The sequence below is a fragment of the Apteryx rowi genome, unplaced genomic scaffold (genome assembly GCF_003343035.1).
Source record: "Apteryx rowi isolate R43461 unplaced genomic scaffold, aptRow1 scaffold_816, whole genome shotgun sequence".
NCBI classification, from domain to species: Eukaryota; Metazoa; Chordata; class Aves; order Apterygiformes; family Apterygidae; genus Apteryx; species Apteryx rowi.
The window spans coordinates 175,348-199,438 of NW_020451112.1; the positions used below are offsets into that span (position 1 = coordinate 175,348).

The 24,091-nt window shown below is 38.2% G+C and overlaps 1 protein-coding gene across 1 annotated transcript in view; it reads left to right on the forward strand.

Moving 5' to 3' along the window:
* The window catches only part of INPP4B (inositol polyphosphate-4-phosphatase type II B), a 284,394-nt gene that overhangs the window by 157,930 nt on the left and 102,373 nt on the right, over window positions 1-24,091 (forward strand). Inside the window, exons 7-10 of the mRNA XM_026089466.1 lie at window positions 4,193-4,243; window positions 8,020-8,099; window positions 16,455-16,566; window positions 19,103-19,175. Coding sequence (XP_025945251.1) covers window positions 4,193-4,243; window positions 8,020-8,099; window positions 16,455-16,566; window positions 19,103-19,175 — 316 coding nt within the window. The remainder of the gene's footprint in view (window positions 1-4,192; window positions 4,244-8,019; window positions 8,100-16,454; window positions 16,567-19,102; window positions 19,176-24,091) is intronic.

Sequence of the window (24,091 nt, forward strand, 5' to 3'; positions counted from 1 at the left end):
TTTAAAAAATTGCTAATCTATTTGATGAAGGGAAATAACTGGTAAATGTGCTGTCTGTCATCAATATCTTCTTTTAAAAATAAATTTGCGATGTGCACTGGAATGGAGCTATCCTATAAAAGCTGGTCAATATTGCTGCAGAATCTGAGTCCCAGTTTCAGCAGTTTCAGCTCTTCGAGCACAACTGCATGAGGCTCCAGCCTCCATGACTGAATAATTCTGAAGAAATATAGCTACTCTCTGACTCCAAAGGGTTGTGCAACGTGGCTGGCCGGTCAGTGGTGGAGAAGATGGTGACCGAGGGTCCGTATGAGCCTTCTGTGGAGTGGGGTTGTGTCAGCAGAGTTTGGTGCCTGCCTTCTGTGCAAAAGGGACTGCGAGGGCAAGAAAGGTGCAGACAGTCCCTGTCTCGGAGCGCCTCCGGGTAACGTGAGAGTAAAATTATCTGCACATATTGCTTTCTTATACCATCCTGCCAAAGTTGAACTGAGATAGTAAAATCGTGAGGGCCTTCGTAGAAGGTGCTGGCTTTAAAGCGTGTAAGGCAATGACCACTTTTGGGAGTCTCTTTTATCCTGTGCTTTGCCTGCTGTGGTAAATACAATTAGTGTGAGACAGCTGGAGCGTGCAGCAGTGGTAACAGAGCAGAGCGCTTGAACAGCCAGAAAGTACTGTGAACCCACTGGAGGCCAGTGGTGATATGATGAGGTAAATCTGGAGTAACTGAGAAAGGGGGGATCTAGCATTACTCATTTGCAAAACGTTAAGTGACTTGCAAACGTGACCTTCAGTCATAAGCTGAAAAGCAAAGGCTTTAACTAACAGATAGAAAATACTCAAATAAGAAGTGAAGTTTTATAGTGAATTAATTGCCAGTGAGATGTTAAAAGGAGCGTGGAGAAAAGTTTTTTTTTCTTTTTCTTTTGTAATGATACATTTTTCTAGTACCAGAGAAGTTTCAGTAATGATAACGATTCAATCTGCTGAACCCTGGCAGTGTGTGAATGTGACATAGACTGCCGGGATTGTCCAAAAGAAATGCTCTTTTTTGTCATATAAAGCTGCACTATACTTTAGGACAGTTAATTAAAGCTCAATTTAGCATTTATACCTAGAGAAATTTGACACTTAGATATGTCTGTAAAAAAAGCACTAGAACAGTATATGGATGGATACTTACGTGTTTATACTTATGTGCGCTCTCTCTTTTTTTCTTCATGGTTCTGTGTGTGATTTAAAGAAATGGAAACACATAATCAGTATTCACTCTTGCACACTTGTGTTACAAATAGTAACATATACAAAATAGTTGTACTATTTTACAAACACTAATTCACTGGAATGAATACTCATTGTAAATATTTTGCACTTGGCCTAGCTTACAAGCCGTACTACTTGCTTAATTTTTTTGATCTCTTTGTACATCTTTTGTCTCAGAAGGTAAAACTCTAATGTATGTTTTTCCAGGGAAGTTCAGTCTCACCCCCGGTCCTGAATAAACTCATTATTAAAGGTTTGCATTTTAATGAAAAAAACTAGAGTAAATAAAGAGAAGAGTAAAAATCTAAGACAGCAAGGGATGTTTGAGATTAAAATCTACCCTTTTTGTTTGTATTTAGATTTTGTAGTTTTAGGATACTTTGGGAGGCATTAGGGAAATGTTGGCTTATGACAAGGTTTCAAAACAGTACAGCTGTTTAATCAGTAATGTACTGGGAGAACATTTACTCTTCAAAATGCTCTGTTTCTTTGTTCCTTTTTTCTTTTTACTCTGTGGTTTGAGACTACAGCTTTTCTTTGGTTTTGGTTTTTTGCTTGCAAACTGTCTGTGTAATGGTGCATGCACAAGCCCAYGTGCACACATCATAAGGGCGCTCTGATAATTGTAGTATTCTGGCAGCTTAAATATGTTTGGAAACTCAACCAATATACAGTGGGAGAGGGACAAGACTACACCCCTGTTAAGCACCATAGTGACAGCTCTGTGTTTAAAGTGTGTCTGTGCGTGTGTGCATGCACACAGAGAAGTGAGGGTAATCCTTCTAAGAGAATTCACTTCTGTGGGCCGCCCAATGTTACCTGTTTTAGGCTAGCACAATGCACTGATTTTTATCCCCTTAAAAAGACACAGGGTGTTTTTTTTGTTTGGTTGGGTTTTTTTTGGTCTGGCACAGACCCCACACCCCTTCATTTCTTTTAAGAAACAGATCTGCTGTAAGTTATTTCCCCCTTCCCTGCCCGGTCCCCAGAAGGGTAAGCCAAGTATCAGCAACAAGGAAATGTCAGTAATGCATTTTCAATTGTGACTTGAACTATTTACAGGTAAATTTAAAATATGTATTTTGTTTTGAAAATGTAGTACTGGAAAAAGCCGAATGCCTTAGAATTGCTAATGTTATAGTAGTGGAAAAAAAAATTAGAAAATAAAATTACATCTAAATAAAGTTTCCCACAGATTTCTGAAGTACACTGGCCCTCATTAAATTAATTATAGCATTTCCTTACTGTCTTCAGGCTTTTGCAGGGGGTGGGAAGGTGAATTATTCTCCTTATGGAAAAGCAATGGGTAAGACCTGCCTGAGCAAAGCTGTGGGTGGTTCTGCCCTCTGTCCTGTCTCCGTGGCGGTTTGTTGGAAGGCTTCCTCTAACAGCCTGCCATCTTTAGGATAACAAACAAACCAGGAACTTTATCTTTGTTTTAAAGGACAGGTTTTTTGTGGAGAGTAAGTTCCAGCTGGTATGTAAGAACTGAGAGAGACAATTGAGGGCATGGGACAAAGTGGGCCTTCTCTTGATGGATTTGCTATGAAGTGAGTTTGAGTCTGTCTTTGAAATCAAGCCCAAAATTCGTCCTTGGGAAACCTCACTGTAAATGGATATCACTTATTTAGGCTAGGTAAGCAGCCAGATGTGAATGCTCAGCAAATGCCTCCCTTGTGTGTTGCTGAAGCGGACATCTTTGAATCAGCAAGCTAACCCAATGGGCTGTCTTGGCTGAGGCAGACCACATTAGAGGGGTGTTACAGAGGTTTTCTTATGCTTTTCAATCTCATTTTTACTGTTTAATCAATACTGTATTCTCAGTCAACATGTAACAAAATAAAATTATGTAAACACTTGGAAAAAAAAAAAACAACACATAAAACCTGCACAGTATTTGGGGAAATGCACTAGTAAGGGGAAGCTAGATTGTCCCTTGCTTTTACTTGTGAAAAGAAGGGAGTTAGTGTATAAGGCAGCTCCACTTGCAGAAAGTGCAGGGACATCTGGAAGTCCCAAGTATGGGAGAATACAGGGACTTTTCCTTCTGTGAACATCTGCAAGCATCCATCACCCTCAAGATGTTTAGGAAGTAGTGGGAGGAAACAGGGTCATACATAAATAGGACTGGGATTAGGATATCTGTTGCAGATCAACCCACAAAGGCAAGGACTTACTTGGAGGAATACTTGCTTTTTAATCTGCTGTATATTTTCATTGACAAAAGCAGACACTCTAGAATCTAAAGAAATTGTTATAAAGAAGGTGCYACTTTCTTTACAGCAGCTCCACTGATGCTACAAGAATGCTGAAAGAAGTGAGACCCTTGTGGAAGGTTTTGAGGGTAGAGGGGGGGGGRAAAAAAAGAAGAAATAAATGTCTTTCATCTTGGAGTTGGAAAAGAACATGTTGTATTTTTTACTAAGAATTTACATGGGAGTAGGTTGAATGGCCAAGCTTAGCTGTGTATTTCTATAGTGACCATCAATATAAGGATTTATGTATGCAACTAAACTTGACCAGTTTAGCTAAAGATGTTGTCTTAGAACAGTTTGACAGAAGAGATGTAAACGTGTCTAGGTAATTTACAATACAATCCTTTCTCATCAAGACTACTTCTTTGCTTTGTTGAAAATATTGTTTCCAGAAAACAGCACTAAATGAGGAAGTCTGGCAAGCTCCTCACAGAGAATTGGGAAAGTTCAGGATGATAAATGGGGTAATGGTGAAAGACTCCATTCCTTCTCCACAGAAACCAGAAGATGTTGAACTTAAATTATTAACTGATTATTATTAAATTACATGTATCATTTTAAAATCAGTTCTAAATTATGCAAAGTATCAGGGGAAAAAATGAATGAGCACTTCTGTTATTGTTATTGGAAAGTAAAAACAAAAAGAGTGATGTTTTGCTTGCTTTTTTTCTTCTCAGGTCCGCACCAGTGTCCTACCTGATCACAGGGAACCAAGAGCAGATGTTGGAGTAAGCAATTTTTGTTCATTAATGGGTTTTGTTTTACTTCATCAGCAGAGACAGACACCCAACAAAGAGAAATGGCGTTCTGCCTAACTGCTAAACAGTTAGGAACTGACAAGCTTTTTTTTTTTTTTTTAGTAGCTGAAGTTGGGGTAAGTGATTAAAGAATCATGGCAGGAGTAATAGACTCAGTGATTGATGACATCCCATGCACTTATTTCTTGAAAAATCCTTTTCAACTAAAATTGTCCCGAGGCAAGCACAGCCATCTAGACTTGCTGCTAGTGCCATGCTGGCAGTCTGGATTGGAATCATGTTGCCTCAGTGAGCCTGGCCTTCAGCTTTCAGGTTTTCATGTGCAGTTCTGATTGGGTTCTGATTCAGAAATTGCACTGGTGATATATGAAGGACGCATTTTTTCTGTATAGGTCTGGACTGCTTTTGGCAAAGGAATTGGGATGTTGTTTTGGGTCTGGGAAGGCTAGCCACTCTCAGATGATATGGAGGTCTCCTGGGGGTGGGAAAGGTTGGTCCTGCTAGAATTGTAGTATCAAAGCCTCCAGCCTATACTTTGGCTGCTGAATTCTGAAGCCTCTTGAGAAGTGGTTTGAAACAGCTCCGTGGACTGTTTCAGAGTCAGAGGTCAATAGATGGGAAAATATTGAAGACTACTGAACTGGAGTTGGTGTCTTTGGAGTTTGCAGAGGGAGGTTCTTTTTGAGGTGGGAGGAAAAAAATGAGCTCAAAATTTGGAAGGGAAAATAAGCACTGAATAATAATGGTGCTTATTATTTTTATTATTGCGTATTACCCAGTGCTATATAACCAAGTTTAGATAAGCTGGTGAATAGATGTAGTAGTACCAGCTAGCAACTTGACCAGTTATGCCTGGAGTCACTTTTATCAATCTAAATGAGGGGTGGTCTGCCATTACATGGTCTGATTGCGCCTATGGCTAAATGAAAACCAAGCCATCTGGGGCGGACATCAGACCCAATGTCTGCAAACATTCAAAATAAATGAAGTTTAAAATTTTTAATCTAAGGTGTTGGCTTTCCTGCATTACTGGGGCTTCCTTGGCATGGTTTCCAACACTTCAGCTAGTGTTTGAAAAATCTTATAGCTTGGCATAAGTTAAATCTTGGTGAAATAATCAATGTATCTCAAGTGTTTCATCTAGCTATTGAAGAAACTTTTTCTTTGGCTAAGTAAGATTATTCATCAAAGTATTCAAGGCTCACATCTTAAGATTTATAATCATAGGTACGCCACTAGCAAAATTACAGAGAAAAGTTGCTCTGTAATTAGCACTACACCAGCAGTTTTGTTAAAGTCTAATTTTCAAATCTCTCAGAGTCACACATGCAAAGTTAGATTGGTTTGTAGGCTGCCAGTTCAGGCCCCAGGGGAGAATATTGGTATCTAAATCAGTTTAGAAAAAGTAATCTCCAGCATCATTTCAAATTACATCAAACATTAGCATAACTCTCTTCATTTTGGTCGTGGGATTATTCACAATTTTGTATAATTTTACAGATAATTTCTAATTGCATTGTTATGACAGGCACACGATTTTATTCCAAATAAGTTTAAGAATATGAAGCAGGCAAATAAATTGATTACTTTAAATCTATAAAACTATACAGCTTTAATTTTGTGACACTGGAGACCTAGGTCTGACACGCAGAGGTGGTTAGTGGGTACAGTGACCAAAGCTCCTGTATGAAAGAAAGGTGTTATTGCTGCTTACAATCATCATATGAGGAATTGCTTCTTTCTTAGTGTTCTTAAATGGATTTATAGTTCTGTGGTAGTGCAAGTGGGAGCCCCAAGAGACCAAACCTATGTCAGAGTTTTGCTCCAGCTATCTCTTTCCTCCTTTCCAAATGGTGAGGTTGCAAATACAAGCATTCAAATGCCATTAAATGGCAGAATAAAGGCTGCTAGAAGACAAGTTGTGCTGCAGAATGTATTCTCGCTGCTTAAAGAAGGGTGTACTCTTGTAACAAGATAACTAACATGAGTTAACTATGTCACCGTAGACTTTTAGTGAAAATAAAACCACTGTCGTGCTGACTGGTGTAGAGGAGGATGGGCTCTCCGTGTGTTTGTTCTGGCGGGGCTGTACAACAGCTYGAGTCCCACTGGGCATTTTTCTCGTAAAAGGATGTGTTTCATTTTGGCAGCAAAAACTAACTGTGGTCTTTGCTCATGTGACTGTGCTGTTTTCTCCGTTTCCTATAAGACTTTTTTATTTTTCTTACTATTTTCTTATTTTCTGTTCAGCACTTCCCACACTCACTGCTTTCCCAGTCTCACTCGGACTCTCAGCTTGCATCTTGCCTTTTGCCTTTGCTGCTCAGGTGCCACCCAAAGCCCAGGGAAGGGAATGATTTCCTGGCTTTCAGCCTGCGTCGCTCTCTGGAGTGAGCCATAACCAATGGCTTAGTTTGCCAGCTTGGAGACCAGTGTTATGGCTTACCTAAATCGAGGATTGTGCTTTGAACCATATGTTTTATAGGCTAGAAAACTTTGTTAGTGTAGAGCTTTATTGTCAGTGTTTGAATGTTCAACATGCAGCTGGCCTTCCTGAAAGAAAGCAGGGTACAGTTTTTGCCAAAGGCCATTATGCTTGTTGGTAGCGACAGATTCTCCTCTCTTTCCCCAAAGGTAGCAGTTGCTGTCTGCATGCAGTCTGCAGTGGTTTGAAGCAAAAAACTTGATGCTTCTTGAATTAGGCCATCCAAGAACATACTGAATTTACCATGGAACTTCATTTTGATTAGCATTCCAACAGTACAGTAAAATTAGTATAACGTAATAAACAAATTTTTTGTATTTATTTTCTTGCAAAAAAATCAACAAAATCTTTTCCTCTTACTATAATCGATTCATGAAAGTCATGCTGAGTTGTACATTTGAAAGATAAATGTGTAGATGACTGTAGACTGTTTATTCTTTCCCACTGTTTCCAGGGTAAGAAGAATATTGTTAACAAGCGAGGWTTTAGCAAAATGCAGTAGGAGTATGAGGAGGCTCGGGTGAAAAATGATCTAAAGCAAAAGATGAAGAATATGTTTCCCTTTTTGCACTATTTTCTTGATGATGCATGAAGCTGATTTGGGTACAAAGAAAAGATATAGTGTTGTAGATTAGCTTAGATTTAGAATTTCTGGTTGGATTTGTACATTTCTCAATATTTGTACTGCCATGAATGGGTTCACCTTACAACAGAGATAAAGGAACAATACTTACAAGCACTGCTATAATCTAGAAGAATATAACACTTCTATTTACTTGTACTGAACTCAACATGAAAATAGCTTCTTCGAGCAAATATATTCATATTTGGAATACAAAGTTGATAGTGCCTAAGGGCTTGAGGAATAACTATAGCACAAATAACATTGGTAAAACACTGAAGGTTTAGCATTTCTTGTAATACAGAAATCACTTAGTAAAGAAGACCCAAGATGCAAATGCTTTTACTAAATGAAATTTTCCTGCAGCTGTATATCTTACAGCCTATTATTTTGTCAGGTTGTCAGGATTGTTCTTAATGAGAAAGGTTCCTGCTCCTAAAACCAGAGTTTAACAAATTGTTGCTAATCATTTCACATGCACAAAAACTTTATGTAGGGTAATGTGTTAAAGCAGAATGTCGCAATGTAATATTTTGCTAGCTACCTAAGAAAGTTTTCCATGCATGGGACTGAAAAGAAACAAATAAAACTTCAAAAATTAATAGAGATGTTTTCTTTTCTTTCCACTTTGTTTTATAGCGAAGCTTCCTGGGATGTACAACTTTTAGAGTAGGGGACTTGGTGAAGTCAAAGGAGCAACAGTTGACCCTTACCTTGAGGTAAGTCTTTTCACGTATGTAAACTTTTAAATGAATGACCCATGACATCTGATGATTGCTGTTTCACTGTATCTGAAACTCCGAATTACTTCAAGTATATTAGATGCCGATATCAAGTGCTTCTGTTTCTCCTATGCAAAAAGATGAAATGAAATACCAATTATTTAAGCTTGAGCTTGCTATGGGTCATATTAGAAAAAGTTAGTAATTCTTTGGTATGATACCCTGTGGAAGAATTGCGAGGAACTTGAAGTAGAGATGTTTTTTCAAAGTTTCCTTTAGAAAGGAATATAAGTTTCTCAAATTTTTGACATGTGTAGTTTAAAGAATTTAAATACTCATACTGTAAAGTTTGCTGGTTTGGCTGCTGGGCACTTTTAAAGACCGTGGGCCGAATGAGTGAAGGCTTCTCTCATGTGAAGTCGGTTACAATCTCCTAACCAACCTCACTGTTATGTGCAATCAAACTGAAATGTGTGGGATTATGTACAATTCTGTGTAATGACACAAGGTACAGAGCTGCAGGAGAGTCAGGTCCAGTGTTTCAGAGCTAGGGGTGGGCTGAGTAGATGTTTGTTAAAGCAACGCAATGAAGCAGAGTTCAGTTTTCACCTCTGATGCTGGCTTGTGTGGCTTAAGATTAATCAAGATATGAATCAAAACCTTTTGAAGGTAAGGAGAAACCTCTTAGGTTGTGATTTTCAGAATTAATACGATGAACTGTAGTGCACGTATTTTGTAGAGCTGATTTGTGCAAGCACAGTAGGTGTTTATTTGGGATTACTGGATGGCACATGAAAACTTCACAGAGCAGCTCCCCAGAGTCGTAGTGCTTCTGCATTCTTTAGAAGAGAAAATTTTAGAAGCATTTTGGCTTTATTATAGCACATGCCTTCCTTTTACAAGAATAGGAATTGCATGCCATATGTGTGGTTTACAGTGCAACAAAATGCCTTGATTTTTGTTTCATCCAACCACATAAAATGGCATGGATAACGAGTGAATAACTTTGTTTTCTAACAAAAAAAGCAGGATTTCATAAAATGGGAACTGACCATTCTCTATGGAAATGTTTGGTAGATAATCAAATACCAAATCAGTGGTTGTAAGAGTCTGTTCTTACAGAATTTCAAATTGTCTCAAGTTCTTTGGGGCAGGAGCTTTGTCTGCCTCTGTGACTAACTTATTGAAACGTTGATCTGAAAGGATGCCTCTGACAGATGTCAAAATAATATGACAGGATGGTAAGATTTGGGAAGTTTAGAAAAGACTCAGTACTTTATATCTTACTCATCTAATTTATAAACCAGAAGTTGAAGTAACTAGTAAGCAATAAATGACAGCTTGCCAGGTTAGTTTGTGTTGAAACTCTGAGCCTTTTCAGATTTGTTTATTATGTCTTGCCGTTGTCTTTCTGAGGTAAAACATAATAGTTTCAAAATGTTTTAAAGGAATGTTCTTGTGTTTTGAGTTGTTTTGTGGAGGATTTTTCTGGAAGGCTGGCATAGACCCACAATTCCTTCCTGCTGAAGGAAGGTGCTCTGCTCTTTCCCTCTCCCCGCAGCGTACCTGAGCAGTGATTAGGCACACAAGGTAAGAACTTCTGTTCCAGGGGGCTTCTCTGTATTCCTCTATTTTGATGGTCCTTTTTCTCTAAAGGTGCCCTGAACTCATGGCCAGCTGAATGTTTCCTGTAGATGTGTGCATCTGTACCTAATCATCTGAGCCTGAACAGGTCAATTTGTCGAATTGCTTTGATGCAGGCAGTGTACAAAACTGATGTTGGCAGAGCAGTTTAGTCACTAGAGACTTGGCTTTGCAGTTTCCAATATGCAATCTATAAGAAGAGAAATGCCTTCTACAGATTTGGATTTTTCTTTTTGCAATAGTAATGCAATGCCACTTGTTTCCAGCTTTCTCTTAGGGTTGTGATGATGAACAGGATAAAATGGGCTGTTGAATAAAACAAAAGTCATATTCAATAGCAGAATATTTCTTAATATTGACTATATGTTACAGTGTATCCAATAAAAAGATTAAAAGCATGYGTCCCATTTGCTTTGTAAATGACAGCAATACTGATTTCTATTTTGGTAATGAAGACTGATTTTGTTAGTTGATTTAGATTCGAAATTCAGTGTAGAGGTTCTTTGTGCAATGTATTTCTACAGAGAACAGCATAATAATTTTTGCTTGGTTGGGGTCTATGGCCTTTTGTATAAGGCCAGCAATTAGTACTTCCATTAGCTGTTCGTCAGTGATGGTAGTTTGCCCTATTCCAGTAAGGTCCTTTTAGCTCAGATGGTTTTGGTATGATTTCCAGTAAGTTACATGTAAGAAGAAACAAAAGCAAAAGATAATGCTTTTTTATGCTCTCTGTAAAATTAAGGTCCATCGGTCTCGGATGCTCCTCTCAGTAGATCGTGCAAAAGTATAGTAGGCTACTTCAGTATGAAACTGGAGGAGTATCAATACCACTTGGAGGCTTTGCTTCCTGTAAGCTGGAACTTTATAGCAATGGAGCTAACGGTACAGAAAACCAAAGCCTCTGGGTGTCTGTAAATGATGTATTCTGCAGCATTTCATTAAACGTGGCTGTACATACTTTTAGAGTTTCCCTTCTGTCCTATACTGTGGTAGCTCTCAAAAATCCCAAACCTTTCAGCACTGTGTAAGTTTAAATCAATAAAACAAGGGTCAATACCTTTTCTCTCTCTCATTTATTTTTTTCCTTCTCCTTTCTTGTTCCATCTTCCCTACAAATGGGAATAGCATCCAGACTTCTAGAATTGCTGTTGGAGTATTAAAAGTACTGTACCATGAGACAGATGGAAGTGCCGGATGCTGCCTTATTCTCCCAGAAATTTTTTCTGATTGTAATTGGGTCAGTCGTGATCAAACTGTTTCTTGTTTTTTCTGTATTGCTTTGTTCGTTTGGACAATATCTATTTATCTATCTCTTTTTTTTAGTTATCTTCTTTTCATTAACCTGAACTGGACCAAATCTGTTTCTTTAAATAAAGATGGTAAACCATAGTTATTTTCAGAAAATTCAAAAAACCAAACCAAAACAAAAAGCTCCCCACACTCTAGTTCAGTGGGCCAAAAGATACATGACTGCACTTGAATGAGTTACAGTCACCATTTTTAATTAACTAAAAAGAATTTGAAAGCAGCAATATCGTTTTTGCAATGTTTTATTTATATACAACTTTCCTAGCAACAATTACTAGACAATACTGTATATTTAGCTGTATTTCCCTATTAAAAATCAGTTTAAGTCTGCACACAAATCGTTTTACCTGTTCTGAATTCTGAAATTGTTCCTTTGCTGCTTCATGCCATGTCATTCACCACAGGAAGCAGATGAACAGCTTGGCTTTATAAGTCAGGAAGATCTGCAAGGGAGTTGTGGAGAAACTTATTTTGACACAAAACTTAACATTACATTGAAGCCATGAGAATGTAAATGAATTGAATACTGCAAAGCACTTTTTATTTATCTTGTATTCTAACAAAATGTTGTTTACTAGTGGATTTGTTTGAAAGCAATACTGTTTGAGATAGGCTCTGCTGTGATTTCACGGAATAAACAAAAGAAGACGGCGTTTCTATACAAGTACAATAATTTTGTTAGAATAAAATGTGCTTATGTTTTTCAAAATATTGCACTGGTGGAGGAAATGATTTTATGACAAATAATATGTGTTAGTCTGTACTAATTGCATTTGTTGTGTRTTATGTATTGGAGAAAGGGGCTGCTTGCTAGCCTGAAACAGCTGAAAATCATACATTTTGCTTTTCAGGCAGTCACTCGCTCTGTCATCTATAATTAACACAGCTATGCAAATATACTATCTGCTTCTCTTTTTCTTTGTGTTCTTGAGCCATTTTTTGGAAGAAAGGTATGGCCATGGGAACAAATTAGCAGGCCTAAATTTGCATATTCAACAGCATGCAGCAATGCGACTCGATGAGAACTGCAGCGAAGGCAAATGGCTGCAGTTCTCAATCCATCTAGCTCGCCTATTTTTCTACTCATTACCTGAGGAAGATCACATTCCTCCTTTCCCTCTGGATGCTGGGGTCAACCTCTTATTCCCCAAAGTGCTAAGGCAGATGTGTACTCCTGCTGCTGAGGATGGTGCTGGCTACCTCCTTCCCTCCTGTTTGAGGGAATTGTCGCTAACCTGCTGGTCTTTAAGTCCTTGGGATGGTAAGCAAACCCATGCATGTAATAGGAAAGCTGAGCTGACTTCAAGACATTGTAAAAAGTCTCTGGGTTTGACTCAGAGTTAAATAAACAATGTAGCTTTTAGCATTGATAGAAGTATTTCTTCAAAGTCAAAATGCATACTGTTTTACTCAGACAAGGTTCAGCAGGAGATGATGGGACCTCGGTGGCCCCAGCTGTGATGGGTCACAGGGCTATGTACTGTGGTAGGTGGAGCGCTGCAGTTCCCAGACAGCTTGGAAGGAGTAGCTAGGGGTAGACAAACTTTGCTGCCAAAGACTGTGCACTGTGGTAGCATCTTCTAAATCTGTTTCAGAAATTGCTGTTCTAGCACCTTGTCTCCTTTTTACTGGTAATGTTCCAAGTGCAGATCCTCTGTGGCCAGCTATGGGGGAATTGTCTCTCTTTGTCCTAAGCTGTTTTAACCTCTTTAGACCACGATTAAAATTTAACAGTTGACTGTTTCCTTTGGAATATGTGCTATAAAACTTCTGGTAGCAAGTTAGGATGCAGAGTCAGAAACACTAAAAAAAAAGTTCAGCAATTTTCCAACTCCAAAAGCCAACTAGAGTTTCAGAGCCGTACATAGGTTTCTTCGCATTGGCACTTTCTAAAATTTATTCTTACTGTTGTATTCTCTCTCCCCGCCGCATGTGTCAGAAAATTTCCTATGCGGAGTTTTCAAGGTGTCATCCCTTGTTTGCGTAAGAGTGAACTCCTGTGGTCTGTAGTGTATCTTGTCTCCTGACTATAAGTACTTTGGGGCAGAGACAGTCGGGGCTGCATCTTGTCAGCACAGAATGCACTTTTCAGCTTTATTGAAGTACAGCAAGTAAGCTAATACTAACCTAACGTATTATGAAGTATCCTAAAGCCAGTGAGCTGTTTTCCTGATGCTCTGGTGAACAGTGTGCATATGTGAGGTTGTCTGCCGTCTGTCCAGGCAAACAGCATGAAATGGCTGTATATATGAGCAATAACATTTGTGTTAGTGCAAAATAAAATCATACAGATTGTTATCTTGTTTAGGTGCGTCTGTCTTCCACTGCATCATTTCTGTCTTTCTTGTCCTTAATTTTCATTCAAGCAAAATTTTAATCTCATGATGTTGTTGGAAAGTTTTAAATGCGTGGCATGTCTGTTGTTTGAAGACTCTCGTGCACCAGTGGTACTTTAATTTCACAATGTCTGAAACAGCTAATGATGGTTTCTCCCTGGACATTTATAGAGCTCTTTGATTTCTGTGCCTGTAGCATTCAAAAATAAGCTTTGTTTTTTTGCTTTTGTTTTACTGTGCTTTAGCATTGCCGTGTGGGAAGATGAAAGAGAAACAGAGGAAGGAGTACAACTGCAGTGCAACAGTCCCATCATTCAGTTTTACTCTGTTCTGTTATCTTCTCTTGTAGATACTGCATGTTTCAGATTGTAATACTGCATATGTTATTAGAATAGAACAAGAGTAGTTTGGGGGAAAAAAATTTAAAGTCTTCATATAAGTAAAACTACAGCAGTCGTATGTTTTTAATATGTATAGACAAAGTTTCCAAATATGTATTCCTCTTGTGCAGACAAGCAATACAATTTTCGCTGCTATACTGAGGCCAAGCCTACAATAACAGCAGTGAGAGGGAATATGTAGTCCCCTAAAGAAAAGGAGAAAAGGGCCCAGAAAGCAATACCAGCATTTCCATTTTTATTTTGTTACTCAAGCGACATACTTCATTGGTTTTTATCAGTTCATTTGCAAACTGACTTTGGTTTTTCTCAGCCTTCGTTTATACTTCTAATCTGCTATGATATAATTTTAAAGTATAATCAGATCTATTTTGTGTAGGTCAGTCTTAGACTTGCAGGTCTCTTTGGCCTCAGGAAAATGCATTCCCTAGAAAAAGGGAAGGTAGGATTTTGCTTCTGGCAGTCAAGTGAATGCAACATTTCAGTTTCAGACCAGGGTAACAGCAAAGTGCTGTTACATATTTAAATCTGCCTGATAATAAATTGGACGTTTGACACTTTGATCAAGACACTTTAAGCTCTTGAAAAATTGTCTGTCTTTTAGCAACAGACTGATTTTTAAAGGTATGTATATGTGACTTGGTAACAGTTGTTATATTCCTTTTCTCCTTGGAACTGCTACAGTTTGTTTATTAAGTAGTCTAGTTCTTGCATGCTGGTTGTGACATTGAAAGGAGAAAAGAAATGAAGTCCAAGCAATAGTTGGCAGTAACTCAGCGGATGGTCTTAATTCAAAAGACATTTAAATTATTTTTCATACACTTCAACGTTTTTATGTACTTCTGCTCATACGCACCCTCTGGACATTGAACTCTTCTTTCTTATTATTTTTACTTTTATGTACTTGCTGGTTTATTAAGGTAGGGTTCTTAGGTTGCAAAGCTATCTGGAGTTGGTTGGGTTTTATTTATTTTATTGTCAGTAATGAATTTCACTCAGAGCAAATGAAGTAGCAACACATGCAGAATATGAAGAATTATGTGTATTTTGCAAGGTTTTATATAAGAACATATTTAATTTGTTTAGTTGGAAGTGGAGTACATTTTACTGAGTCACATATTAGAGTACAGTGACTTGTAACAAAAGGAATTATTTAAATTTGAAGCTTGGCAGTACCTATATTTTGTGATTTTACTGTAAGAAAGGAAAGTTTTGATTTAGCCTGATAAATAAGGTTCCATGCTTGAAAAGACCTATGATTGTACTTACCTGCATTATAGGTAAGGAGCTGACTGACTTACCTGGGACCTTATACAGCATGCAAAGATAAAGATTATCGCCATACGGCTGTATGGGCTGGCGCAGTATGCCCACGTAGTGCTGCGCTGTGCGYGTGGAGGTACCTGTGGGTCGGCGCTTTGGCTACAGTCTGTTTTCTTACTGGTAACACATRGAGAATAGCGTTTGGGGGATTTTTTTTTTTCTTTACTAGAGTGATATGAGGATTATTTTTTGAAGCACTGTAAGGATATCTGTGGGAATACTTTTTTCTATTATTACTGTTTCTGAAAGTTGTTATTTTTTTGCTTTTTATTGCCAACCTGCTAGTTCCTCTTCTATGTACTACTTTTGTCCTGTTCCATCACTTCTTACCTTCACGTCTGAAGTTATACCCAGTATTGCCCCAAACCCATTTGTTTTTGTTCTTCCCCCTTTCTCCATGCTTTTGCAATTCTGCTAAACTTAATTCTCATCACATCCTTTTGCTGATTTCAGGTCTGTGGGTACTGTTATGCTTTCCTCATTTTTATCAACTGGTCCTTTACCCTTTTTTCCTTTCAAAAAATCCAGCTGTTCAGAATAAGCCAGGGGAGATGGACTATGCTATTAACTTCCATGTTTTGAGTGATGGTTTGCTATCAGTGAAAGCTGAAAAAGCATTCAGTATCTTCTGGGGATTTTAAAACCTTGTTTCTGCAAAAGGGTAATGTGCAGTACCCTTTGTTTGGAGATGTAAATCTGAATTATTATTTGTTTTTTGCCTGATTGAAGTAGGCTATTTGCAGAGAAGTTAACAAAATAATTCCCCTGGAACTATACTATCCTCTCCCAAATAGATAAAGAAATGGGACTGATACTGCATAGCTATTCTACACAGGGACTACAAATGGAAAAGTTATATTCAGATTTGTTTCACTGTTTTGATTTAGCAACGAGTCTATTAATATACTGAACATGTCCCCTCTTTGCAGATTACACACAGCATTGCACTGTGCAGCAAGGTTGCCAGTCGTAAGTTGGGCTGTTGGCATAATACCTAACAGCTTTGACATTCCACAGGCAGAAGAACGTCTAGAATGAAAACTTGGCAATATTCGTGGATCCTTTCACCATTTATAGCACCTATCCGTCCTTCATTTTATGATGAAAATTTTCCTTGTCATAAGCAATTTGGAGAAAATATTATATGCCATATTGTTAACATTTGCTTTATGGTTGTAAATAATGAGTTTAATGCAGATGACTGCAGCTATATGGAATGAATAGGTCAATGAATATTTACTGACAACATTTTTATTGAAGGAATGAGATGCTGCTGCGTAGTGAAACTTTTTACCTAGTGTCTTTTCTGCCCTCTCTTCTCCTCCCCCCCCACCCCCGGCCAGGACTTCTGATGGTGGAAAGACAGTTGGTACCATTGAAGTCAATCTTGTGAAGATGGGAGAGATAGAGGATGAGGAAGCAGACCACGTCACAACAGACGCACAGGATCAAAAGGTAGGAATTCAGTCAGTCATGGCACAAAGTAAATTACAATGATCAGCTGTGTCAGATGTCTGTTACTAATACCATATTGGGGTTTAAGTACTTATTATTATTCAAAAATTTCTGGAATAAAGTACCATGTGCACTCCTCTCTCTAAACTAAAAATACTCTTGCATGAAAATGTACAAAACAATACTCTATTCTCAGTTCCTACTCCCTACCCTTCCTTAGAACAAAAGAGCTCATTTTAACCTCAGCTGATCATACTTAATCGCTCCTGATCAAAATACTGTCCCTTGAGACACCATAAATCTGATTTCTTTTTCCCTTGGACAGTTCCTCTGTTTTCTGCCCTTGAAGTCCCGTCCACGTGGATTTTTGTTAAGTGCAACCTGTGCCCACAATACTGAAAACCTGGACAGGATGACAGACAGGCGAGCCAAAGAAGAGGTGAATCCCCTTGCAAAAGGGCAGGTTCAGCAGTGTTTCATGGGAGCACACAGTGGTGGGGAAAACGAATGGGGGTGGCAGGATTGGTGCCTCAGAGCGCTAGAATAGGGCAGCATTGAGTGGCAGGTGTATGCAGGGACTTTGAGTTGGGGTGCTTACGGTGTGGGGCAAGAGGGAGGGAAGGAGGGAGTTGGAAGGAGCAAGATGCTTGGAAGTAGGGAGGTCACCGCAGGCAGAAGTGGTGGAGAGTCAAGTGTGGGATGATGTGGGGCAGAATGGATTTGGGAGGAAATGAGAGAGACTGGAGGACGGGTAAAAAGGATGGGCTGGGGCAAGAATCGGAAATGACAGCTCTGAATGAGGAATCAGGGGCTGATGGTTTACAGCTAATCAAAAGGCCTCTTGAACTGGGTCCCTGATTTGATGGAGATTGATCTACCTGTACAGAGTTGCCCCCTCCTGATGTTTCCATCTCTGCATCCCCATTCTTACTGACAGGAATTTTGTAGCCCTAATTGTATGATATACTTTAGATAATTCCTTTATTTTGCTCTCAATGAAGAAACTTAACTTTTGGTAACACTATAGGGAAGGCAAAATTAAGGATTACTTTTATTTCAAAAAAAAAAAAARGTATTTTTAGAGAGAAGAGCATTGTTCTGAATATGTCTTTGGCCTATCCACAACGCTCTGCTTTTGGGCTAAACTGTAAGGTTATATTTTCCACTTTTTTTTTTTAACCGTTCTTCTCAARGGATACCAAAGTCCATTTAAAACAATGAGCTGCTGGGACCACTTCCAAAGCAGCCAATGAACACTGTGAAATCCTTCTTGTTTTATACTGTAAAACTACCACAAGATATGGAACGTGAACTGTTAATCCGGACTTGTTTTCTGTTTTACTTTTCTTCCATTTTGTAATGTGGGATGAGACCCACTCTCAGTTATTTGAGATGTAGTTGTTGCAACTCTCACACAGTTATCTGAGATGTAATTAATGAACTGTGTCTAGCATAGTTGAGTCAGGAGGTGTTAATGGTATCTTAGGGGTTCTAATACTTGTCAAGAAAGGGGTTAACAAAAAACCACAGCATCCATGTGATAGTCGTATTTTCCATGGTCTTTAGAGGAGTCCTCAGTTGTTATGAATTAGTTGCCTCATGGTATTATAAGAGTCCTAATTTGTACATTTGTAGCAAGGATGTAATTTCTGGCTACAGTGCCAAGAAGCAATTGTGCGAATGCGGTGCTATTGAATTACTCCAAAGAAGTAAGTTCTGAATTAGGTTTGCTACCTCATTAGACAAACCACGCACAGGAAATTACTCATGGAGGAGTAAGCTGATGGTTAAATTCAATTTGAGATATCGATTGGTAGAGATCATGTTGTGTCTCATTCTGTGCTTCACGCTCAACAGCTGAATGTCTAGAAACTGTGGGAGCCCTGGGAACGTGGTTCCCTATCACTGTGAGACACTATCTGTTGTGGGGGATTTGGGGGGGGTGGTGGTGGTTGTTCTGTTTTTGGTTCCCTCTGGAGGGGTTTAAAAAAAAGTGTGTGTCCTAATACATTGATGTAAACCAGCTGATTTTTTCCATAAACTTTTCATATAGCTTATGATGGCAAACACTAATCTCATCACAGAAATCTTCAGGTTCACTTGCATAACAAATGACTTTAATCACAAACTGGGACTACATTTTAAAGATTTTGTGGTCCGTACCTTTCCTTTGTTTAAAAACTTATGGACTGTTTTCTGATACTGTGCCTCTGCAGACTGCCGTATTCAAAGAAATCCCTCTGAAACCACAGAACTTGTCAAAAATTATTTTAACCTCTGCTGTTGTATTGGTAGGAAACCATTCTGTTTTATTATGGAATAGCTGATCATATTTTGCCTTCCTCCTTCCCCCCCCCCAGTAATTCTGATTGTGTTACAGTATATTGGAACAGAAATATAAAGAGGAAAATGTAAATGATAATTAAATGTAAGGTTGGAAAATTATCAGTGATGTTCTTCAGTCTGTCATATATAAACAGCTTTGAATTTCTTTATAATACCTGAATGTGTTAAATTTGTTGCATTTCTTTTGTAGTGTGCATTGGTTCGTGAATGTACAGCCCCTGAAGGCATAAGCGGTAAAGACAACTTACCTTTACTAAATGCAGGTAGGTGTTCTGTTGGACAGCTATATCAAATCCTGGAGAAGTCGTAACAATCAAAAAATTGTGCATCATTTAAAGAGCCTTTTAAGTTTAATATTTTATTGTGCTTTGTATGTTTTCTTTATTTTCAGAAATGTCTGTGAATTGTGATTTCTGAAATGCTGCTAAATTCTCCCACTCCTAGATCTTTTCCATTCAATGACTTTCAAGACTGACAGTGACTTCAGTGGGCATGGAACTAGCCTCATAAGTTTCTGTCATGTTATTGTATGGCATACTCTCAATGTAATTGTGCATTATCTGCAGCTGGATACTGGAGAATTCATCTATTTCATAGTTGGTGCAGTGAGAATTTCAGTTTGATCTGAAAGCCATGTGTCTTAAAATGAAGGAAGCCGTTGGCCAGGCATTCACAATTCTAGGTCAACCCTAGAACTGTGGGCTTGAGTGTATAGGGTTGAGCTAGATCTATTTCTCTTTCTTTTTACTGAGAAAAATTACATGCTGGTATACTGCACCATAAAAGTTTTATTAGCCTAAGTTTATGAATCTCCATTACTCTGCAGTCACAAATAAGTTATATGGGTCATCTGAAACCACAGTGCTGTCAGGAATTCTGTGTATGTGCTGCATAAACTTTAGAAGAAATGCTATTGAAGTTTAAGAAACTTCTAAAACCTTTATTGAAACTTTTTTGTATCACTTCACTGGTAGGACAGGAAAGACAGTTATTAGTTCAGCTTTGCAGTCTGAAGAAAGCACTAGAAACCTCCAAAAATAGTTTTTCCCATACATAAGAATGTTGTAATTATTTCCTGTGATTTGCTGAGACTAGGTGGGAAGCAGGGAACACTTGCTTGTATAAAGCTGCCATTTCTTTTCATTGATTCAGTGGGAGACTAGATATATTTGTGGAAAAAATATTCATTGAGAATTACTAAATGCACAGGAACTACGTGTGGCTCAGGAAATCCCTGAACTGAAAATAGCTGGAGGCAAGAAGAGTATCTTGTATATTTGTCCTGTTATCTTCTCTAGGTAGCTATTTATGGCCACGGTTAGAGACAAGATATGGAGCTAGTTGAATGCTTTGGTCTGACTCAATACAGCCATTCTTTTATTCTGATTCTCTATGACATCTGTCACAACTGTTTTTTTCAATTTGCTGCCTCTGTTGGGTTTTTTGTTTTGTCTTGTGTTTTGGAGGGAGTGGGGTGGGGAAATGCTGTAGTTTGAGGAATGTGTTTTGGTATTTGAATTTTTATTTTTAAGATGACAAGTCTGTTGGAGCTTCTAAAGTAGAATGGCAGCATAATAAAGTCGAAGTCACTTTCTCAAGAGTGCTTGAATGATTTATCATGTGATTCAATGGTATGTGTAGACCACAGTCAACAGATCTGTTTATTTTTCTCATATACAAATACAGAAGATAAAACAAAGAACTCCAGCCTGCCCAACATTGGTGGGGTTTAAGAAATCAAACAATAAACAAAAGTTTAAAAAAAAAAAAAAAGGCATGTGGGAGCAGAATTGCAGATGTATATGAGAAATGACAGCATGCAGGATATTGGAAAGAATTTTCAGTCCAAAACACTTTAAGGAAGTTTGTTCTAATAAGTACTTATTCTTGGATCTGCTTCCTGTGCTTGTGACTTCCTCTTCTCACCCTTCTTGTCTCCACTTCCCTCCTGACACCTGGCACCAGTTCCAGGTGTCAGACTTTCAGTCCTACTCTTTTCTCCTGATTCTCATAGAATTTCCAATCTCTTTTCTTAGTAAATTTTAGCTCTCCTTATACCCTCCCAGCCTCCTTGCCCAACCAAACTTCTTCCCCAGCATATCATCTTGACTGGTCTTCATTTGAATTAAAGATCTCCATGTTGCCTGGAGACTGGCTGTGTAATAGAGGTACCAGTGCCCTTAAGTATATTGCACCCCACATCACTGCTTTTCAGGAATGCATTCAGACACTCTTTAGGAGAGGCACACTCATGGTCTAGTCAGTGTTAGAAGTTGGGAATAACAGGAATTACACAAGTGTTTTCAGAAAAAGTGGTGCCTTTGAATATATAAGATAAGTTCAAGCCAATCTATTTTGAATATTTACATACTGAGATTTTTTTTAAAGCTTATGTCACTGTCAGATCTGGTTAGATTGTCAAGGGTATGATAAATGCACATCTCTAAAAGATTTACTGACAGAATTCAAATTTATAAAGCCTGGAACTTCTATTGCAAATTCCATAATTCTAGCATCAAAGAACATCCTAACTTTTCTAGCCTCGTTCTCAGAGTGGCTGGGCCATTTTGACTGAAACTTTCCAAAAATACTCAGTCTGATCCAGACATATTTCAGTGAGGCCAAATTAGAAGCAATCAAAAACAAGGACTTAAGGGAAAGGAAATACAATATAAGCAATGCAGTAAAAGTTGGTGATAGCAACCTGCCTAAATATATATTGCCTGCACCTTCTTTCCCTGTTGTACAGAGCTATCTAGAGCGCAGTACATACATATGTGCATAGTACRTGTGTATACTGCAGTAAAAGATTTTTGTTTCATTCAATCTCATGTAGTTTATCAGACCTTCAAAACTAGGAGACTGAAAAAATACCCCTGTGTGGATCTTAAAGCCTGTAGGCCTAGAGGCACATTACCATTCTTCTAAAACTTAGTTTTTAATATATAGAATTTGCAGCCCTCAAGTGAGTTGTGAGGCACATATTGAGTGGGAATGAGTATCATATTTCATAGGGGCTTATCACTATTCCATTTATACCTCAAGAGATTGAATTTGTGTGTCTCAAAATTCAGTTATTTATAATACTGGAAAATTTGCCCATTGTTTTCATGTAAAAATATTGCCCCCTACAATGAAAAAGAGGACAAGACTGACTGAAATTAAGCAAGAATGAAGAAATTTGAAGTTGTCCTTCCTGAGATGATATGCATAATACTTCTGTGTTACAAAGGAAGATAGAACCATTTTTAGTAAATTAGTATATGACAGCAGTATGCTTTGATCTTTGCTGGATAGGGAACAAAAATGAAAACAGARTATTCAATCTTTTCTTAWTTTTTTTTTTTTTTATTTTGCTCGCAGGGGAAGCAATGTGAAGGATATTGCATGGAATAAAAAGCACAGAGGTCTTTAAATTTAAAAACAAGGATGTCCAAAAATGTGGTAGTTAAATATATAGCATTAGCTTCAGGGATTCACTCTACAGAGAAAGGCTTTTAAAATAAATCTTTCTCATTTTAGCCACTGCAGTTCATCTGGAATTGCTTTTCTTCAGCACCTTTCATGGTTACTGTCTAAATACAGGAAGGGTTACATTTATGAAACTTTCACTCATTTTAATAATTGCTTTTTATAAAAGCTAAATCTTGTCTTGTCATTCTTACCACTTGGGTGGTTATACATGCCTTCTGGGTTTCTGTCTTTTTTTAAACAACTTCAAGTTCTTGTTGTAATTAGAAAGAAAAATAACATCTGAGATTTTTATGGGATYTTGACTTCAGTAGTTGTGCGTATAAGAAAAACACCAAGTATTGTGTGGTTCTTACTGAAAATATCAAGCTTTAGTAATACTGCTAATAGGAATTACTTGGATTCCTTGTGAAAATAAAATTCCCAGGCTTTTTTCTGAGTTTTTAAATTAAGTTTTCTATGTGAACTCATGGAACTGATGTTTTGGCCATTTGTTAATAAAATGACTGCATTTGAGATAGTCCCAGTGAGAAAACTCAGAATCAGATGTAGTACATTCCATTACCTGATGGGTAATTTAATAGTATTAATAATGATAAAAGCCACAACGTTGGCTCCACAGTTTCAGAGTGATTCCTAGTCTTCCTTGCTATCATGCTGCAGTAGTTTTGGTTTTGGTTAGTTTTTTTTTCGTGGTGGTGGTGGTGATGGGAGGAAAGAGATTGTGCAGCTCCAGCATTTGTATACACTGATCAGCTAACCAGTTTATGTATGTACATTCTAGTCTCCCAGACTAATGTGAGTTTTTGAGTGTGACAGATTCTGAGTGTGTGTAAACTCCTTCTTTCTTTTTTTTTTTTTAAGTGGACAATAGTTAAGGCTGTGTTGTGAGGATTTTCAAGCTGTAAAATGTGTGTAGTGATGCTTGAACATTGAGGTATTCTGGGTGCTAATATGAATAGCAGCAATTTTTGTTCATTATGTGATAGCTAATCATCCATTACACTTATCTCATAAAAGTGAGTCAGAATTTAGTTTTTGTAAGTAAAATTACTGAAAAATAAAAGCCAGGTGACTCTCAGAAGACTTCTAGTTTCTCATCAAAGATGAAGATAAAATAGGTCTCAGTGGAAGCACAGGAATAGAAAACAATACCTCGGCAATTATTTAAACACAAATATTTACAACATTCCTTTCTTTGTGAATTGCTCACAGCCATTTTATTACAGCTATGTTTGAATGCGTGGTCWCATCTTTAGGCCTTTCCTAAAGGACTCCTGTTAAAACCCGGGTTGATTAGGTATGCGAGACTGTGCATCTTCGATAACTTGGTGTGTGTTTTTCATTCTCTAGAAAGCAGCCTAGATGGGCAATAATGGGGGCAGTGAGCTGTGATAAAAGCTAAAATCTCTACTAGTAGATATGTTTTTAACAGCGGCGGTTTCCTTCAGAGGGCACCTGGAAGCACGTGCCTTTGAGTGGCCGTAGGTTGAGCGGCAGGATCAGGGGAGGCTGGTCGATGGCAGCTTCTGCCACCGCGCTGTGAGAAAGGTGCTGGGGGAGGCTTTGGAGCCCTGGCTGAAGTCACGCTGAGTTACAACTCAGGGGCTGTGTCTGTTCAGTGACAAGTGTTTATTTCCCGGTGAGATTATCGATGTAGTCAAGTGGAACGCTGCTTTCTCAGCTTTTTCCAGCATGTGCTCCTTCC